The following is a 19,473-nucleotide window of genomic DNA, read 5'->3' as shown; positions in this document are numbered from 1 at the left end:
TCAGATAGACACACTTTAAAGTCCATCGGTGTTCTCCCTTTTATCTTTGTCCTCTTGACCCATCCGTGTCACAGTTCTCAAGAAATCGCCAAAGCTTAGCTTGCTCACTGATGACTTCTGCCGTCTTAAGACACAGGATTGATCAGGCAGGAAAAGTACAAACTAGTGACCTTGAATTCAGGTAGAGTGAAATAGGAAATGATGAAATCAATACATTGTTCCCTTCCGCTGTCCATTAAGGACCGTGTTTACCTCTGGCCTCTAACGCAGCCTAGCCAGACTAGAGCATCACTCATTCTCTGTGAACTTCCCATCTCCATATCAAAGCTGAGAGTCCAGGGTAAACAGTCTCTGGCTCCATCTGTTTCTGACAACGTAAAGCCAAGAGGAAACTTCCAACTCTACACACCCAAACAAATCAAAAGCTCTTGGTTGGCATGTCTTTAATTTCCTGCAAATGTTCAGTTGATGAACTTCCTTTTTAGGATATCTATTGAAACTCAAATTCCACGCCTTCCTAAGTGCGACTGTTGACCAAAGTTTAATTCCTGCAAGGTGTTTAGAAAAGCATTTTTAAAGCTGCTCTGATCAATATTTGTATGGATCAAATTACTGTGCAATTCTAAAAGGGATCACCTGCAATTATGAACCCAGAGATAATGACTCTGCAGTTCCCCCTTAACTCTACAGAGCTTTACAGCATCTTGAAAGTCATTGTTTGGGTTTTCTAGCCTACAACTTTACCGTCCTGATTCACTTACTGCGCTCATCAGCAATGTTTTCAGCTGGCAGGCAGCTGTTTTGAGGAAAAAACAAGTGGAAACCCACTTTACACTACCATCACCACTCAGACAAAGTTAACATCTATGGGTGAACACAGTGGAGCATTTAGCAGCTGAGGAGCCACATACTCCCCTGAGTAGACTAGTTGGCGGAGACCAATATAGAGCAAAAAATATTATATATATAATTGGCAGAATAATTGAAAATTAAAAGAAGAATCATTAGTTTCGGCCCTGATGCTATTAACTGGTGAAAACGTACCTCTCCCAACATGATTGTTGTATGTTATCGGTCTACAGCAGTATTTGCTCTGAATGGGAATACCGATTTTGTGCCAATATTGCTCCTTCAATAAGAATGCCTTCCATGACAGCTGATAGGGTACAAATTGGGTCTCATTATGTGCCTGTGTGTGCATATGTGTATGTGTCTGTGGTGGGGGGCGTATTTTCAAACTTTTTGATCGAAAATAGTGCTATGAGTATTGTAATTGCTTTTTGGTGGTGATCTTGCCAGCGAACACTGTACAGCAGGGAGCAGCTGGGAATTCAAATGATTGTGTGTTTGTTGCCTTTGGCAGGAGCTCAACAGAGGAGGAAAGTAATATCCAAGTGACTGAGGAGCCACAAAAAATTGGAAGCTGGGTGACAAATTACTCTTCCCATTAGGAGCTAAGCAGCAATGTGATTTTGGCGAGGATATCTGTCGGTGTGTCAATATTTCATCTTATCCTTTTACATATCTTTATACTCAATTATGTCCACCTGTTTATGCAGGTTGTTTTTTCCTTGTATCTTTTTCCATCCTGCATATTTCATCTCTCATTTTTACTCTCAGTCAAAACCACTTGATTTAATATTGTCGTGTCCAATAGCTCTATAGAAAGCAAATTCAAATGGATTTTATATCATTTTAAGTTAAATATTTTGTTTGGTTTTGGACTGTTTGATTCATCTACAACAGAAGATAATTGTTAGTTATGGCCCAAAATCTGGTGGTGACGTAAAGCCAGAATTGGCAGAGAGACGTACTTTTTAAAAAAACTTTGGTTTACTTGATAAGGGACAGTGCACATTAAAAATAACATTTCTGTAAATGCGCCATATTTAGCCAAGAGGCTATTTTTCATCCGTATAGTCCCAAGAGGCAGATGTCACAAAACAAACCTAAAAACAGAGATAAGATTACATATACAAGGTTTATAAAATATTGAGTGCACAAACAATGAATTGAGTGAGAATATTAATAAACGTAGTAAACTGCTGCACTGTGGTGAAAATAAGCAATATCTTGTGTTTGGCTTGAAAGTTGTAGCTTCAGCAACATTCATAAAACTTTCCGTCAAACAAGAAGAAAAGAGGTTGGCAATTTTTACATCAGCTTGAGGGGTCTTTATGTACAATTTATGAACACCTTAAAGCCAATCAAAAGTTAGTATTTTCCACGGACAGTGGAGGGCTTACAGTTGTTTTGACAGTGATAACGTGATATGGTTTCAGATGGCTAGGAACGAGATATTCATTCCACTCACTAATATTGGATTCATCATTGGTGAAACATTTTGAAGGTCAAAGCTGAACACGATCAATCTCTGTGGGACGGGAACAATGGGAGACATATTCAAGACAGTCCAATTTGTCTTTTCTCAATAATGTTCCAGGCTGGTGTGACCGGCGACTCTTCGATAGGTGGTCTCTATACAGTGGATTGTATTATCAATTGAGTTAACAACTGAACTGTTGATGGCACTCTAACAAGTTTCTAGCCTTGGGTAGACTCACATAACAACAGTCTAGCCTGAGGTAGGAAGCCTTATCCTCATTCAACCTGTCCTCTCCCTCAGGTCTCCAGAGCTGACAGACATGTAGATGCTCGAGATACTGCATCAGAGGGATTTAGTGTACCTGCAACTACTGAATTTATGAAATCTTAATCTCCATTACTGCATGAATATAAGTAGCAAGAGCAATTTAATTACATTTTTTTTGACAAATGTTTTTTACGGTCTTTTTCACATTACACAAACACAAGAAGTTTCTCTAGGGCAATAATGCACTGTAGCAGTCCCTCTATCCAATTCCGTTTGCTCGGCCTATGAGCAGATTTCTAAACCATTGCAATGTTATGTTTAGCTTCAAGAAGACAAATATGACCATCTTTTTTTGCTATTGTTAAGTGTACAGTTTGCTGGGAAACACACAAAAAGACAACGTTTTGGACATATTGGAAGTTGTTCGTTGATACAAATAGATACAATATTAATAATCTCTTACTAGAAATCTTGAATGAGGGTGCATTCCCAGAGGCAGTGAGCCAAGCTACCTTTATGTATCCTATATTTAGCACATGTATCCGGTGTATTGGGGTAAATGCGATGTAGTAACTCTGGAGTGATGTATGTTCTCATTAACCATTTATACTGGAGAAGCTTGAACATTGAATTTATTGATTGGACTTGACACTGTAGACATAAGTCCTGCCATTCTTCTACAGTGATTTCTTCATTTAGGTCTGAACACCACGCTAGCCTTTTGTCATCTGAGGATTCTTTTGCTGCAGCGATGACAGTCTGATAAAACTTTGAGATCAGACCAGCTGATCCATGCTGGTTTAGAGCTATCTTTTCTAAAGAATTTAGAGATCGAAGGTCTTTTCCGCATCAAGTCCTATCACAGCCACATCAGGTTCTTCTTTCTTGGCATATATAATGTTCATCAGTCTACGGATATTGTGAGAGCCCTGTCTTCCTTTAATAAATCCATTTAGGTCTATGGCCACAATAGATGGCAAATGTTTCTCCAACCTAATGGCAAGCACTTTTGCTATTATTTTCACATCATTATTGATTAAGGAGATGGGGCGGTAAGATTCACACTGTGTGGAGGGCTTACCTGGCTTAAATATTAAGGTTATAAGTGCATTCCGCAGAGATGGGGGCAGCTCATCATTTCCAAGTGATTCTTCAAACAAATTCACTAAAGGAACCAGTAGAATGTCCTTACATTCTTTGTAGATTTCAATAGAAACACCGTCGGGTCCTGGAGCTTTCCCTCCTTTCAGTTAAGTTCCTGTTTTGCGCTCTCACCAAGGACGGGTATTTCTATCTGACGTATAAGCTGTGGAGTTTGTGAGATGTGGCTGGACTTTCTGTACAATTTAGAATAACATTTCTGGAAATTTAATTCAATTTACTCTCAATTTACCAGGATAATCAAGGCCCGAGCAATAGTTTCTTACATGGAGTACCCATATACTGGGTAGCAGCAGACATCACTCACTATGAAACTGTTTATATCAACAGAAGGATTATAGTGGTCATGTCTCAATAGAGACAATAATACATCAGAAATAACATTCCATTATGTTATATGATCTCTGATGTTGTGAGGAAGAAAAGAAACAATTGTGGCTCCCTACTTAAAGTTATTGTGTGGGAAATATTAGAATGCTGAAATTATAAAAATCCCCCTGGCTGTCTGCCATGAAGTCTTGATTGAATTTCATTACACTGTCTTATATCTGGCATTTTTATTGGATAATTCTGAAATTGTTACCCAACCCACACATATATTCTCATACACAAAAATCATCCCCAGATTCTCAGAATATTATATAATCTCACTATTAGTGTTTTATTTTTCTCTGCTGAGATAAGTCTGGGGAGAAGGAGGCAATCTGCAATAGTTTTGTCATCTTCTGATAAGCTTTGAGGGAAAGAGCGAAGCAGAGGACAGGAGGAGGATGGATGGGAAAGGAAAAATATTGGAATAAAGAAGGAAATAAAATTAAGAAAAGGTGAGATGTGTGGCAGAGCAAAACAGTTGAAGAAAAATTGGAGAGATAAGGAAAGGAGAGTTTGTTGAATAGATGGGGAAAAAAAGGAAATGAAAAGGTCAAACAGGAGAGAACTGAAGGAAGTAATGAGATTGGAAAGTAAACCAGAAACTGCTCTACAGCTAACCTCACTGTAACTCCACTTCATGTTTCTGACCATTTCTTCATCTCGTACTCTCTCCCACTCTTTGGAACTGACAACCCTCCCACAACGGATTCTGCACCTGTCCGTCGCAACATCCGCACCCTCTCACCCTCCTCTCTGGCCTCCTCTGTTCTGTCAGCCCTCCCTTCAACCGATTCCTTCGCACTTATGCAGCCTAACTTCGCCACTGACACACTTCTCTCTACGCTGTCGTCCTCTCTTGATTCTCTCTGTCCTCTTACGACTCGAAAGGTCCGCAAGTCCTCTCCGGCTCCGTGGCTGTCCGAACCGGTGCGCGCCGAGAGAGCCACTATGCGAGCAGCGGAAAGGAAATGGCAAAAATCCAAACTCGCCAGCGACCTGCTTGCCTATCAATCTCTTCTCTCCTCCTTCTCTGCGTCCATCTCTGCAGCCAAAAGTTTGTTCTATCAATCCAGAATCGAATCCTCTTTATCTAACCCTAAAAAGCTCTTCTCAATTTTTTCCAACCTCCTTGACCCCCCTGTTCCCCCCCCTCCCTCCACCCTTCTACCAAGCCACTTTGTTGACTACTTTACAAAAAAGATAGACGACATACGCTCTTCATTTACTAATCCATCTTCCTCAACTACACCTCCAGTAACTTCACCTTCTTCCCCCTTGTTTTCCTCTTTTATCCCCCTGTCTCCCAATCAAGTTCTTACCTTGGTAACCTCTGCCCGCCCAACCACCTGCCCCCTTGACCCCATCCCTTCTCACGTTCTCCAGTCCATTGCTCCGGACCTTCTTCCCTTTCTCACCCATCTTATTAACGCCTCCCTCTCAACCGGCTGTTTCCCTAACTCTCTGAAGGAGGCAAGAGTCAACCCTCTCCTGAAGAAACCCACTCTCGACCCATCTGAAGTCAACAACTACAGACCTGTCTCTCTCCTTCCCTTCCTCTCCAAAACTCTAGAGTGAGCTATCTTTAACCAAGTCTCCTCCTTTCTTCACTGTAACAACCTTCTAGACCCCCACCAGTCTGGATTCAAGACAGGCCACTCAACAGAGACTGCCCTCCTTGCTGTCTCTGAGCAGCTTCACACTGCTAGAGCAGCCTCTCTCTCCTCTGTCCTCATCCTTCTAGACCTTTCTGCTGCCTTTGACACAGTGAACCACCAGATCCTCTTGTCCTCCCTCCAGGACCTGGGTATCTCAGGCACCGCGCTCTCACTCTTCTCATCCTACCTCACCGACTGCTCTTACCGGGTAACCTGGAGAGGATCTGTGTCTGAGCCTTGGCCTCTGACTACTGGGGTCCCTCAGGGTTCAGTCCTTGGTCCTCTTCTCTTCTCTCTGTACACCAACTCTCTTGGCTCTGTCATTCGCTCGCATGGCTTCTCCTACCACAGCTATGCTGACGACACCCAACTGATCCTCTCGTTTCCCCAATCTGAAACACGGGTAGCAGCACGAATCTCTGCCTGTCTGACCGACATCTCTCAGTGGATGTCCGCTCACCACCTGAAAATTAACCCGGACAAGACTGAACTTCTCCTCCTTCCAGGAAAAGGCTCTCCCACCCACGACCTGACTATTAACTTCAACAACTCAGTGCTGGTTCCGACTCCGACTGCCAGGAACCTCGGAGTGACGCTCGACAGTCAACTCTCCCTGACTGCCAACATTGCCGCAATAACACGCTCCTGTAGGTACATGCTGTACAACATCAGGAGAATACGACCCCTTCTCACTCAGAAGGCGGCACAGGTTCTGGTCCAGGCTCTGGTCATCTCACGGCTGGACTATTGCAACTCCCTCTTGGCAGGTCTACCTGCTAATGCCATTCGATCTCTACAGCTCATCCAGAATGCAGCTGCTCGACTGGTCTTCAACCGACCGAAATTTACCCACACTACTCCGCTCCTCCGCGACCTTCACTGGTTACCGGTGGCCGCTCGCATCCGCTTCAAAACATTGGTACTTGCGTACCGTGCTGCGAACAGATCGTGTCCAGTCTACATCCAGGACATGGTCAAACCGTACACCCCAGCCCGTTCACTTCGCTCGGCTTCTGCCAATCTGCTTGTAGCTCCTTCACTTCGAGCTAAATCACGACTGTTTGCTGTGCTGGCTCCTCATTGGTGGAACGAGCTTCCCATTGACATCAGGACAGCAGAAAGTCTCTACATCTTCCGGCGCAAACTAAAAACACATCTTTTTTCGACTATACCTTGAATAGGTAGCACTTAAATGCCGTAGTAGCACTTAAATGTCCCTTACCGATAGCACTTTAGTAGCACTTAAATGGCACTTACGGATAGTACTCTGTAGTTTAACTTTATTGAAGAAATTGTACTTGCTTGATTCTTGTTGTTCTGAGTTTGGACTCACGGTTTTATGCACTTATTGTAAGTCGCTTTGGATAAAAGCGTCAGCTAAATGACATGTAATGTAATGTAAACCGGGGTGCGGGCGGGACACTGCAGAATACCAGGTAAGTGGATGGAGGTTTTAGTCTGAAAGGAGACTATAATTGTATTTTCATAATACATTATTTGTATGTTAATAGCTTTTTTTTAACATGCCAGACAATACCAACTTTCCTTTGTGAGGCTCCAGAGTATTTTCCACAACGTAGTGTATACAGTATCCAACACTGAGGCGAGGATGGGCCTTTCGTAGTATTGTCCCCCGCTCCAGTTCATTGCCTTTCAGGATGTTTGCTAAACCACAATATCTTCATTTTGTGTTTGTGTAGAAACTGAAGATGAAAATGCGGCTTAGGCAATTCTAGAAGGCGTCCGTTTAGCAACTAGTAACTGAGAAAAGCGGTTAGACTAATAAACTAATAAACCTCCTGCCAAGTAATTTGTAAACTAATGTTATCAGTGGCGTTTTCAAGTGATTACTTGAGCGTTTGATTAATGCTTAATTGTTTTTAGGGTGACGTTTCTAACATCCTTGACAGGAAGGAAGCCTAACATGAACAAACATTTGCTATTCAGCCTATTTTATTTCACAACTAAAGTAACGTTATAGAAAAATGCCTATTTACCTAAGCTAGACCACAATGAAAGCAAACTGCTGTGGGAGAAAGGGGTTATTCCAAATGTTTGCCATAGACTGGACGATGAACAGCACCATCAGCATGGGGCATAGAAAGCCGATACCGATACCTGGGCTTTGGATATCGGCTGATACTGTGTACCGATCTGATACCAGTGTTTAATTAATAATTCCACTGTGTGGAAGTGACTGGGATCATTGTTTCATGTGTAAAGCAACAGGCATCGGGCTTGACCTTTAAACAAGCTTCTTCCTACCCCTCTCTTTTTCTCCAGCTTGTAAGCCTGGCTTCTTCAAAGCATATGCTGGGAACACTGAATGCTCCAAGTGTCCTCCACATAGCTCCAGCCATGACCAAGCCGCCACCATCTGTCACTGCGACAAAGGCTTCTACAGAGCTATCAAAGACTCCTCCACCATGGCCTGTACAAGTTAGTAAAGTAGTTACTAAAACTCAGCAGGGTTCCTTTTTGCATCTGTAATTTATTTTGGTCATCCCATCCCTCCCCAATCCATTTGCACTATGCCTCCATAACTATATTCCTCCATACCTCAACTTTGAAAAAAATAAATGATGATGTACCCTCATTTATAGACATAAAAAACTCTGAAACATGAAATTGACCAGTCGCATGCTGGAATTAAACACTTAGGGCACTGTGAAAGCTTACCACCCACACCAACTACACACATATTCAAAGACTCACTCACTCACTCACTCACTCACTCACTCACTCACACTAACTGCAGTTCTGATCACTTTGCCAAACCATACATTGTAGAGTTTTAACAATTGTGTGTATTATCATGAACATTTGAGGCTGTTTGAATAAAATACTGCAAAATAGGTTGAAAACAAACCATCTACCCACACACAGCGTTACCTACGCACATCGCACATCACACTGCAGATTCACATTATTGCTTCTAAAGGTCCTTTAATTGACAGATTGTGGTGAGCACGTGCCCAGTCAAGCTTCATTCACTAGGTCAGATGAGTGGTGTATTCGCTGTACATATAATACTGATTCTTACATAAAACCCTGGATTTTTGCACAGTAGTATTACACAACCACAGTGTTATTGCTGTATCAAACCCACTCTACTTGTGAAATGTTATATTTGCACAATACCTGACAAAGTGATCAGTGAGTTATCATTGAGTAATCTCTCTCTCTAATGGCCTTTCCTCTCTCTCCAGGGCCTCCGTCGGCTCCCCGGAACCTGGTGTCGTTGATCAATGACACGGCTCTCTTCTTGCAGTGGATGCCTCCTAGCGACACGGGAGGCAGGAAGGACATCACTTACAACGTCCTGTGCCAGCGCTGTGATGGAAGGGACGGTGCCACTCAGTGTGAGCCGTGTGAGCCTGACCTGCGGTTCATCCCACGGCCGCTCAGTCTGACCGGCACCTCTGTGGCAATCCTAGATTTTGCGACGCACGCCAACTACACCTTCCACGTGGAGGCGGCAAACGGCGTCTCTGGGCTGGGGATGTCTGCACGGTCGCTGGCGAATGTTACCGTCAATACACACCAAGCTGGTGAGTTACAGAGCTTTTGTTCACTTCGGTGCTTTGTGTCAGTTCTGTTGGATTCACTGTCGTTGACAAGCAAATGTACCTGCCACATAATTATAGGGGTGGATTATATGGATATTCTTAACTTGACTTGAGTTACTAATTTCTTGGACAGTGCTTGAACTGATGCCAAGCATTTCTATGTTTCTCGTCACTGTAATTGAAATACCTTGGGCTTTGGTACGTTGTTCGTGCAAAAAAGCAAATCGGAGATCTTACAATGGGCTTCACGGTCTTATTTAAACACTATTTCCTGATTAAACTATGCCTTTAAAACATATTTGAAAGACTTATAAAGAAAACAGTTTTTAGTTGCGGCCATGAATTTTATAATTACATAAATCAATTTTAAAACATTTTGCAGGGCTGACAATGTTACATGGTAAGCTACAAAATATTGCGACACATTCATCATATTAATACTGCTGGCATCGGCAAAATGGCCATCTGAAAAGGTGGGAATTTCCCCAGTGGACCATTCAGCTGGTGGGATGGCAGGGAGCCAAGCAAAACCGATAAAAAATAGTTTACGAACGAGCAGGTTACTCCTTCACATGTTTATCTTTCTGCTTTCCAAGAATACCTGCTACACCTACAGTAACTACCTAACTTACATGAGCATTGACAAGGTGTTTCCCAAAAATACTGGATTGATTCATAACAGGATGTCCACACGTGACCTTTTGGGGCATTTGTCAGATTAACTGTGGACTGGATGTGAGGGACCAGTTTAGGTTGAATGCTTCCGGTCACTTACATGTATAGTACTGGTAATAAGTCCTCAAACATATCTCAAGGCTTTGAGTTAAATTCCAAAGTAACTTTGGTGCATGACTGAGGTGTTCTTAAAAAATGATTTTTTTCCTGCAGTTTATGGATCCCATTTGTTGCCCTTCTGGTGGACAGATTGTTGAGGGATTCAACAAGACGTTTAAAAAATATTATTATAGGTTCAATTTGCATGCTTATGCTTGACATATGCACATGCTTGTAGTTGATTGATGAAACTTGATTGTTTAGCTCCTACATACTGTGTCTGCATGCAAGTATATTGAGATAAATATGCTCCTGTAAGGGGAACATTTATTTATTCTGCAGCTAGATTTGCCTTTTCTCCCTCCTGAGCACCCCGTGTCTTTTTCCACAGTCTTTTTCTTTCCGTCTAGCTTAATGTTTAAAAATGTGAAGCACATCTCTGACCCCTTGAATAGCTGAGCCATTATGACCTAAACCTAGTCCTAATTAGCAATATCCAGCTGACAGGAGATCAACTGCTGTCAATGTCCTCAAGGAAGCACTGAGACCTGAGTGCTCTAGTGACAAGAAGGGCAAGAATATTGATGGCATAATTGATGGAAAAGGTTGAAATGAAGGAAGGAAAAGGAGTGGATTAATAAATTACACTGGGATGTATGTGCAAATTTTCTCTCCTCTCGGCAAGCCATGCAATTCTGATGATAACAAGACGGACAGACACTTATAAGTAGCTCAGATATATAAAAAAAAAATATATATATAAAAATAGGCAATCATCTGTGCTGAATCGTCTTTGTGTGTGATAAGAGGCTGCCAGAATTGTTGCAGTAAGATTGTGGCAGTTTGTCATTTGTATCCTGCAGTGCCAAAAAACACATCATACGACAGTTTATCCTTTTTTTCCACTATTTGTGTTGTTGAGACAACAAGCTGAACATTTAGTCTACAATTACACCCCTTTAGGCTTACACATTGGATGTACCAAATTGCATTGCAATCAATTGGTGATATATTTCAGTCAGGACCAAAGTGGTCAACAGCATCAGACTCTCTTCTTTAAGGATTTAGTATGGTTGTGTTTATGCCCAGTTTCTCAGGTAATATGGAATGTATGGTTGCGAAGCTATCAATGATCATATCACTGTCATTCAAGAGAAGTCAATCTACTGTCGCTTCCCCCCCGAGTATACAGTAAAAACTATTCAATATTCAAAGTATTATTTTTAGAAATGTCATACCATGGAAACCAGATGTCAGCAGTGTATGTGACACTTCACACCCATCTCTCTGGCACAAGCAGCTCGACTGACGGGAGGAAGTTGGGATGCAAAATAATCTCTGTTGAGGAAGAGAAGCAGCCTGTGGGGGGATGTTTCCTTTAGGATGTTCAGAATGGATTAACTTGTCAAACTGCCTCACCTAGGTAGGACACACTGTATGCACACACACACACACACACACACACACACACACACACACACACACACACACACACACACACACACAGAGCCAGGCAAGCAGGCAAACAAATCCATACACATGTGATATGAAGCTCTAGCATAAGTTCAGACAGGAAGACCACCCCCTCACACCAGGCTCATAGGCCCACCTGTATGGCCCCCTCACCTGCAGCTCACATTCCATACTGGCTGTCACCATCAGAGGAGCCACCTCACTACCAGCTGATCAACAGCCAGGCGGGAGCCAAAAGCACAGAGCCACGCCCTCTGAGCTAGCCTATCAGCTGCTGCTGTCTCCTCTAAATATGCCGTATTCCTCCTTCTAGCGCCCCCTGCTGTTTCCATGCGACCCTCCGCCTCCCCAGCTCCATCCACCTCTTCAAATTCGGCAGCTCATCGCATCTCCAGCCAACGCCAGCAGAACCTCAGCCACCACCACCAGTGTCTGGACTCCTCGGGGGGATTCATTTATTGCTGCCGCTCAGGGCAAATACAGCGCAATCTCAAATCTCCCCGCCGAGTTCAAGTGCCAAATGGTTCAGCGTAGCCCATGGTCACATCAGCTGGCAGTACATAAACACTGACTACTATTCACCAACTTGTCTCTCCTGATTGAAATATATTCGCACACACACATTTACTTCACCCATGTACACCACGTACAGATATGGTCTGTTACTCATATCCCAGCTCCTCCCTGTGCTCACTCTCGTTTTTCTTTCTCTCACACACAGGGATCATTTTCTGTTGTTAATTGGACTGCAATGTTTACATAGGTCCACAGGTAATTCCCAGTTTCACACATGCTTAATTCCTCTAAATAACTTCCACAAATATTAATGAGCAGGTAACATGCATGAGGTATTTCATATTTTAATTTTAGGAAAATCTTTCGAGAAGCCTCTTGGTGAGACCATGTATTAACCGACCAACATTAGATGGCTGTTATATGTCAAGCACTCAAAAACGTACTCTAAATTAGAGAGTATATATGCTCATTGAGCTGAGACTGGCTGGTTTTAAACATGTGCTTGTCTAAACTTCTGTTTGGATGGACTTGGGATGGACAGGCTCATTGCCAATTAACATAGATGCTGCAAGGTGATTCATGTAATTGATTGTGATATTATGTCAATCATGGAATGATAGCCAATCAAAAGCAGAAATAGCAATTAACTGAATTTATTTTTTTGAGAGAAGGAGGGGCACCATTTATTTTCGGTTGGCGTGCTATCTGTTCGTAAATTGCATATTAATTAAACCTTCTCCTCCCTAATGCCTGAGGGCTTGTCTAACCTTGATAAGTTATAATGCCCAGTTAAGCAATATGTACGTTCGCTCTGTCTTTGACTGTTTATTGCCTTTGTCGACGTTCGGATACACTGGAGTTATCATTCAGTTTTGGTAGCAGTGAGAGCTGAGCAATATGTATTCAGTCACAGATTCTCAGAAGACACATTTAATAATTTTTTGAATGCCTCTTTGTGCCTCCACACTTAATTTCACTTTGTCAAGCAGGATGCTTGTCGAAGTTGATGAAGGTCAGCAGCTGTTGTCCTAACGCCGCTCAAGGCAGCGATGCGGAGCAGCGTGAGCAGGATGATCTCTGTTTATGAACAGCAAACTGCACTCGGCTCAAAAACACCGGAGTTGCTCAGCAGAGCGTTTCTCACCGACGATTCCTCCCACAAAGTTCACTGCGGTATTCTCCGAAGACACACAGAGAAATCAGTGCAATTTTGTTTGAGATGTTTGCTGCACAGAGGAACAATGTGCCCCTACAGCAGGAGCAGAGAGGCAACCACAAACATAGAAGTAATCCTCACGTAGAATAAACAGAGTGTGTCCTGGCTGAAAATGAGCCTTTGAAAGTTTGGACAAAAGGATACACTTGTGAAGTGTTCATGTATTTCTGTTGGTGGCACAGGTTTTATATTTGTAAAGTCTGGAAGAATCTGCATTCATTGAATTAAATATCTAATGGAATCAAATCATTTGCAAAAAAGATTTAATGATGCGTTGATTCTGAGATGATCAAAATCGAATAGCTGCCGTTTTAAATGAGTTGTGCTCATTGTCTTTCAGTTAATTTGAGGCTCCACTGCTACTAGACTGGTCAACACACTGGTCCTTAAAATGAGACCAAGTTATTAGTAATAACTTTCACTGGTATGTTTTTTGTATTGTCAGCTGACTTATTGTTGGCAATATTTGACAATAGCAAAAGACTTCACTTCACATTCATCACCATGACATCGTGTCGGCCCTTTTCTTTTGATCACCTCTGCCTCTCCACGGCACACGAGTTTGTTTAACTGCTGTCTGGCACTGCCGGTACTGTCAATCAATTAGGGCTGTTTTCCTAATTGATTAACTTTGTCTTTCTTCTCATACAACAATCAAGACACCACAAGCCGGCACAAGGCCAAGAACTACAGTTGCAGCTTTTCAGGAGAATTCCCGATGTGTGTTCTTAGCATATTTTACTCTATTTAATAGTTCCATAACGTTGTTGGGCTGGTTCATCGAGTGTGTCCTGAGATGTTTTGAGATAAAAAAACACGGATCTGTAGTGAGTTAATTTGCTTTGTATCACCCTTCTTCAAGCGTATAAGTGTTTCACACTATTAGAACACTGTCAATGCCTAAGTGTACATATATAGTATACTGTAAATGTTAGCGTGACTGGTCTTTCTATGGGCTGCTGACAAGTTCAAGGAGGAGAGGTTTATGTATTTAACATGTTCTCAAATCTATCTCACATCTGAATGTTTACTTGTCTATTTTTGTTTTGTTTTTAGCTTTTGTATCTTCAGCACACCTTTTTTCCTATTCAAAACAATAACAAGAGTCAAGTAAAGGTCGCACATGCTAAATCCATGTGTGAACATTTCCCGATGTGTGTGTTGCGATTCAGGAGATCTTCTTCTCTTTGACTTTGTTCTCCTCCCCGTTCCCCCAGTGGATTCTGTTTTCATCTTCTTTGCTGTGGGAATAAGGCTGACGTCTATTTATATACTCAGATGCTGGGGCGATGCAACCTTGTGGGATCTCTTTGCAGCTCTCCCTGTTAACTCTTTCTCTCTTCCACCCCTTCCTTTATCTTTCTTCATTCATAGTTGAGGGTTAACACATTTTCAGAACAACAAACAATAAACCATCTATAGAGTTAATTTGTTCTCAATGATCTTTTGAAGTGTGAATCGTGATTGAATTATGAAGTCCTTGATTGTTTTCTTTGAGCCGCTCATACATAGCAGTAGGTTTCTAACCAAAGGATTGATTTATACTGAACCTAAAATAACTCTTCTTGCGCAAGAGTTCAGCGGGTTTTTAGAGAGTTTCTCACAAAAAATGTCCATGCACACAAAACTCAACACCTCAAGCGCACACACACATACACACACACACACACACACACACACACACACATACACACATGCATGGTGATAGATACATAACATTATACTGTATGCTGCAGACAGAAATCCCCTCTAGTAATGTGTTTTTCATGGACATTTTTATCCCGTAAGTGGATTATGCATATTTATCTGCTTGGTTTAACTGGTGCCAACTGAAAAACACCATCATTTCCTATGAAAACATACAATTCATGGACACCATTTTTGCTTTGATATGTTTAAATGATTCATTCTAGCCCATGTAGTTACACTTTAATTTATTCATTTACATGTGGAGGTCTGTTAATGCAGGATTTTGAGGATTTAATGCAAGGAATCCTTTCATGGTTTTAACTAAAAATACAAATTTTTTGACTGACAAAACGTGAACTTCGGACATATCTCTGCTGGTCGTATGGAGCGATATGTATGTTGTGGCTGTTTCTCGTCAGATAAGTTGATCTTCGCCTCAGGTTTTACTTGCATACGTTTCCATTTTCTCTATCTGTCCGCACTGTGTGCGAAAGCTGAAATTGTAAGTTGCTAAAACGGTCGACGGCCAATGAATCTTTCTATGTTGAAAACCAATTGCTCATGTAAATTAAGCAAATATTACAGAGAAAGAGTGCTTGCTCCTTGTCTTTTCTCTACAAGATAATCAGTTGATTATGCTTCTGCTTTGTATTATTAGACAGAACACAAGTCATTTGAAGATTGATGATACATTTTTTTTTACCAGTATCTGATATTTTCTAGACCATACATTAATCGATAAATAATCAGCAGATGATTCAGTGAAAGTAATTATTTGATGCAGCCCTACTGTGCAAATGTAATTAGCGTGTGTTAAGGATTACAGTGGTCACATTGAATTGCCGATGTGGTCACACATCAATCAGACAGAAACAATAAAATATCCACAGCTAAATCTGAAATGCTTTCAGCTAACTGTCATATTTCATCTTTGACAATTTGCTGAGAGATTTGTTTCAAGAACTTGTGTTTAATATAGTGCGCCATGTGGTAATGACTGCTTTTTTTCTCAAGGAGACTCTAAACTGGCCAGTATTGAGCTAAAACTTTCAGGTATTGCATGGATGACATTCACAACTCACTGGAGTTTGTCCTTGTCTGTGCACTTTTGCACTGAGTGTGCTGCCAATATGTAGTGTTTATTTGTGCTGGCGTGTCTGCTGTTTGCTATTAATAACTGGAGCAGGCAGCCACACTGAGAGGCTTGAGATATTCCCACAACATCTCCAGGCGCTCTGTGCAGCTCATGCACCACCTGCCACTGGGATAGAGAGGACACATGTTATCTGGACACGTCGCACGGCAGACGTGTGATGTGAGCCTGAAAAAACTGTTTACTAGACAGCACAAGTCCAGTGCTTGGGATCCTACCCAGCTGTGACACACGTGTGATACTGTATGTTTAGGACGTGTGCTGGTATCGTATGTGGGCTTTGTCTCCTTGGATAATCCTGCAAGAATTTCAATTGATATGGCACACCTTCTTTTTCTCAGTTGTCAACAGTTGAGCTGCGGGACCGTAAAGCTTCCGGACCGAGCTGCTGCGAGGTCATCTTGGCCTCTTCACAAGATGTGAAACTCAAGTCTTCTGACTTAATTCAGTGACACTCACCTTTCTGAAGTGCCCCATCCGGCCTTTGGCCTTCTGTGTGTCGTAGGTTATCTGCTTCTCTGAGCATTAAGCCAGTGAAAGACATCTATCTGGGTTTGATTTTGTATTCCAACAATGATCTCTAAAACAGCACGCTCGACAACACAGGGACTGGATCTATTTGTTTGCCAGATCGTATTCTGTTCAAGCTAATGCTTTATGAATAATTGATGGTAAATATTTGAATCTCTGCTGGGTTATTTCGTTTTGCAAAATATTTCCCCAAATTCAGCAATCCTGACAAACATGATAAACAGTTGCTGTGCGTCTAGTGGTTTAGTTAACACGAATGTTCCTCTCAGGCCGCACATCACACCGGAGCTGGACAGTAAAATGGTTGCTTCTCGGCCCTCCTTTCCCTGTATGGGCATTCCTGTAATAGAGAAACAATTCTCCTTTCTTCCTGCAAACTGGAGAGTGGAGACGTAACATATGCAGCATGTGCTTTTCTCAAGCTGTGCTTCAGATTTTCTTTCCAGTGTGGAGTTTGGGAACTTTTTGTTATATAGTTCTTTTGTGATTGCTGCAGAGCCTTTTAAAATGTGTCTTGCAGTCTGAGCTCATCGGATTCGCTCTCGAGTTCACTGCAGTGGCTCGAGCAATACATGACTGAGATCACTCATTTCCTCAGTCCCTTGAGCCTTTCAGACAGGTGACTCTGAGGGCCATTGTTCTTGCTTGGGTTTTTTCTCACTCTTTGGAAAACAACCCTTAGTACATAAGTTAGTCACTACGTCTAATAAGCTCATTATTTGATAATCACAGCTGACATCTTTGCACTCTGACTGCATCCTCAGGTCCTGCTCTGGTGGGTGTAGTCAGGAAAGACTGGGCGTCTCAAAACAGCATCGCCCTCTCCTGGTCACAAGTGGAACAGCTGCCCTCAGACATAGTGGACTATGAAGTTAAATACTTTGAGAAGGTAACATCTTTGATTATACGAAATAAAACAGTCGGATTTTATTCTTACACCATGCTTATGTGACATATGTGTTGATTGCTTCACGGTAACAATAGTTTGTACCTAAGTGAACCCCAAGTGATTGCATGTAGTACACATCACGTAACACAAGAATCGCTGCTCACAGAACAATTTGCATTTTTAGCGTGCAGAAAGTGTATGCGCGCAGCATCTTCAATGCAATGCTATCTCCACCATCTGCTCTGATAGTTAATAGGATGAAAATGATGTGTTTGCTTCAAACGTTGCTGTGATAATAGCAACGTTTGTCCGTTCTGTCAAAACTTGCTTTTGTTTATCATCTGTGGGAATCTGTTGCTGATTTCTTTTTAAAAATTTTTTAGGAGCAAGAGCAGCTGAGCTACTCATCAACGCGGACCAAAAACCCCAGCGTGGTTGTGACGGGCCTCCGACCCTCAACTGTCTATGTCTTCCATGTTCGTGTTCGCACTGCTGCTGGCTACACAGCGTACAGCCCCAACTTTGATTTTGCCACTGCGGCCGAGGGTACGCCTGTGGGGGAGTCTCGCCTTTATTTGCGTTTTCACTGGCTGTGTTTTCAGAAGGAAAGGCCCTGATGTTCACTCATCCAGTCAGTTAGATTTGTGTTCAAATTCCAATGGATAGAGGTCTTGTTTTAAAACATTACACTGTAAGGTTGTAGCGCCGGGGAAGAAAGGAGGTTTAAAGTCAGAGATATGAAGTCATCAGTGTTGATCAACAACCTTATAAAATCTTTGGATACATTTTATGGTCATTCTCTGCTATGGATCAGTAAAACTCATCAGTGCTTCTTCAGGCATGAGCCATTTATTTAAATGTGTATAAGCTCTGTAAATTCCTGATGCACACATTACGCTCTGCTGATTCTAATCCTGAAATATGCAGAAATGCACATCCTTCTACAAAATACACACTTTTGGTGATGAATATGTAGATGTGCACCTTCATAGTCTCATACTCCCATATGCCAGTGCATAAATGTACTTGGATTGTGCTTCTACAAATGTGCCATACTCTCTCTCACCTTATTTAACCCACACGATGCTCACTCTCACACAGCGTTATGTCAACGAATGCAGTGATTTCCGTGTTTCTGACCTGTTTTCCTACTTACCTTCATTTTATATTAACTGTTGGAGAAGTCCAACAATATCTAAAGGGTTAGCCTCAGTTCAATTTTTAAAAAATGGCACTTTAAATTACTAAATAAATGCGTTTATTTCAACAGATGTTTACTGAGATGTCAGTCCATTTAGGGAAACATCAGCAAACATTTCTCATGGTCTCACTCTCCTCAGATCCTGATATTGCTGATCAAGGTCAAGTCCTGGTGGTCGTCACGGCGTCTGTAGGAGGCTTCTCCCTCCTGGTGATCCTGACCCTCTTCCTCCTCATCACTGGACGGTAAGACACCCCCGGTTTCTCTCTGGTGCCGGCTTACTGTTAACACTCTCACACACACACACACATATACACACACCTACATGCACGCAACCACGCACGCACACGCACACACACGCACACACACACCTCTGTTCTTCTCTTCTCATAATCTCCAGTGTGACGCTACAACCCAAAGTCAGTTAATGGACTCTCTTTTTGCCGCCGAGTAGACACTCTTATTTTCCAAATGGCTGGACCAATTTTCTGTCTAATTACTCAGCATGTAATGCATGTACCAGCAGTTTGCTCCATTCCATTAACTTCAACAGGTTCAGTCAGACCGTTTTCTTCCCTCTGCCTGTGGTTCACAGGGTTTTACCATTAGTGGCACTTATTAATAAACAATGAAAAATGGCCCAGAATCTGGAGGTAATTTGTCCTGATTCCGGCCTAATGA

The 19,473-nt window shown here is 42.1% G+C and overlaps 1 protein-coding gene across 1 annotated transcript in view; it reads left to right on the top strand.

Moving 5' to 3' along the window:
• The window catches only part of LOC117749698 (ephrin type-A receptor 6-like), a 42,981-nt gene that overhangs the window by 15,200 nt on the left and 8,308 nt on the right, over window positions 1–19,473 (top strand). Inside the window, exons 6-10 of the mRNA XM_034560403.1 lie at window positions 8,065–8,220; window positions 8,991–9,332; window positions 17,467–17,591; window positions 17,975–18,137; window positions 18,932–19,037. Coding sequence (XP_034416294.1) covers window positions 8,065–8,220; window positions 8,991–9,332; window positions 17,467–17,591; window positions 17,975–18,137; window positions 18,932–19,037 — 892 coding nt within the window. The remainder of the gene's footprint in view (window positions 1–8,064; window positions 8,221–8,990; window positions 9,333–17,466; window positions 17,592–17,974; window positions 18,138–18,931; window positions 19,038–19,473) is intronic.

This window comes from Cyclopterus lumpus, chromosome 3 (genome assembly GCF_009769545.1).
Source record: "Cyclopterus lumpus isolate fCycLum1 chromosome 3, fCycLum1.pri, whole genome shotgun sequence".
Lineage (NCBI taxonomy): Eukaryota > Metazoa > Chordata > Actinopteri > Perciformes > Cyclopteridae > Cyclopterus > Cyclopterus lumpus.
This window is presented reverse-complemented; position numbering and strand designations above follow the sequence as displayed.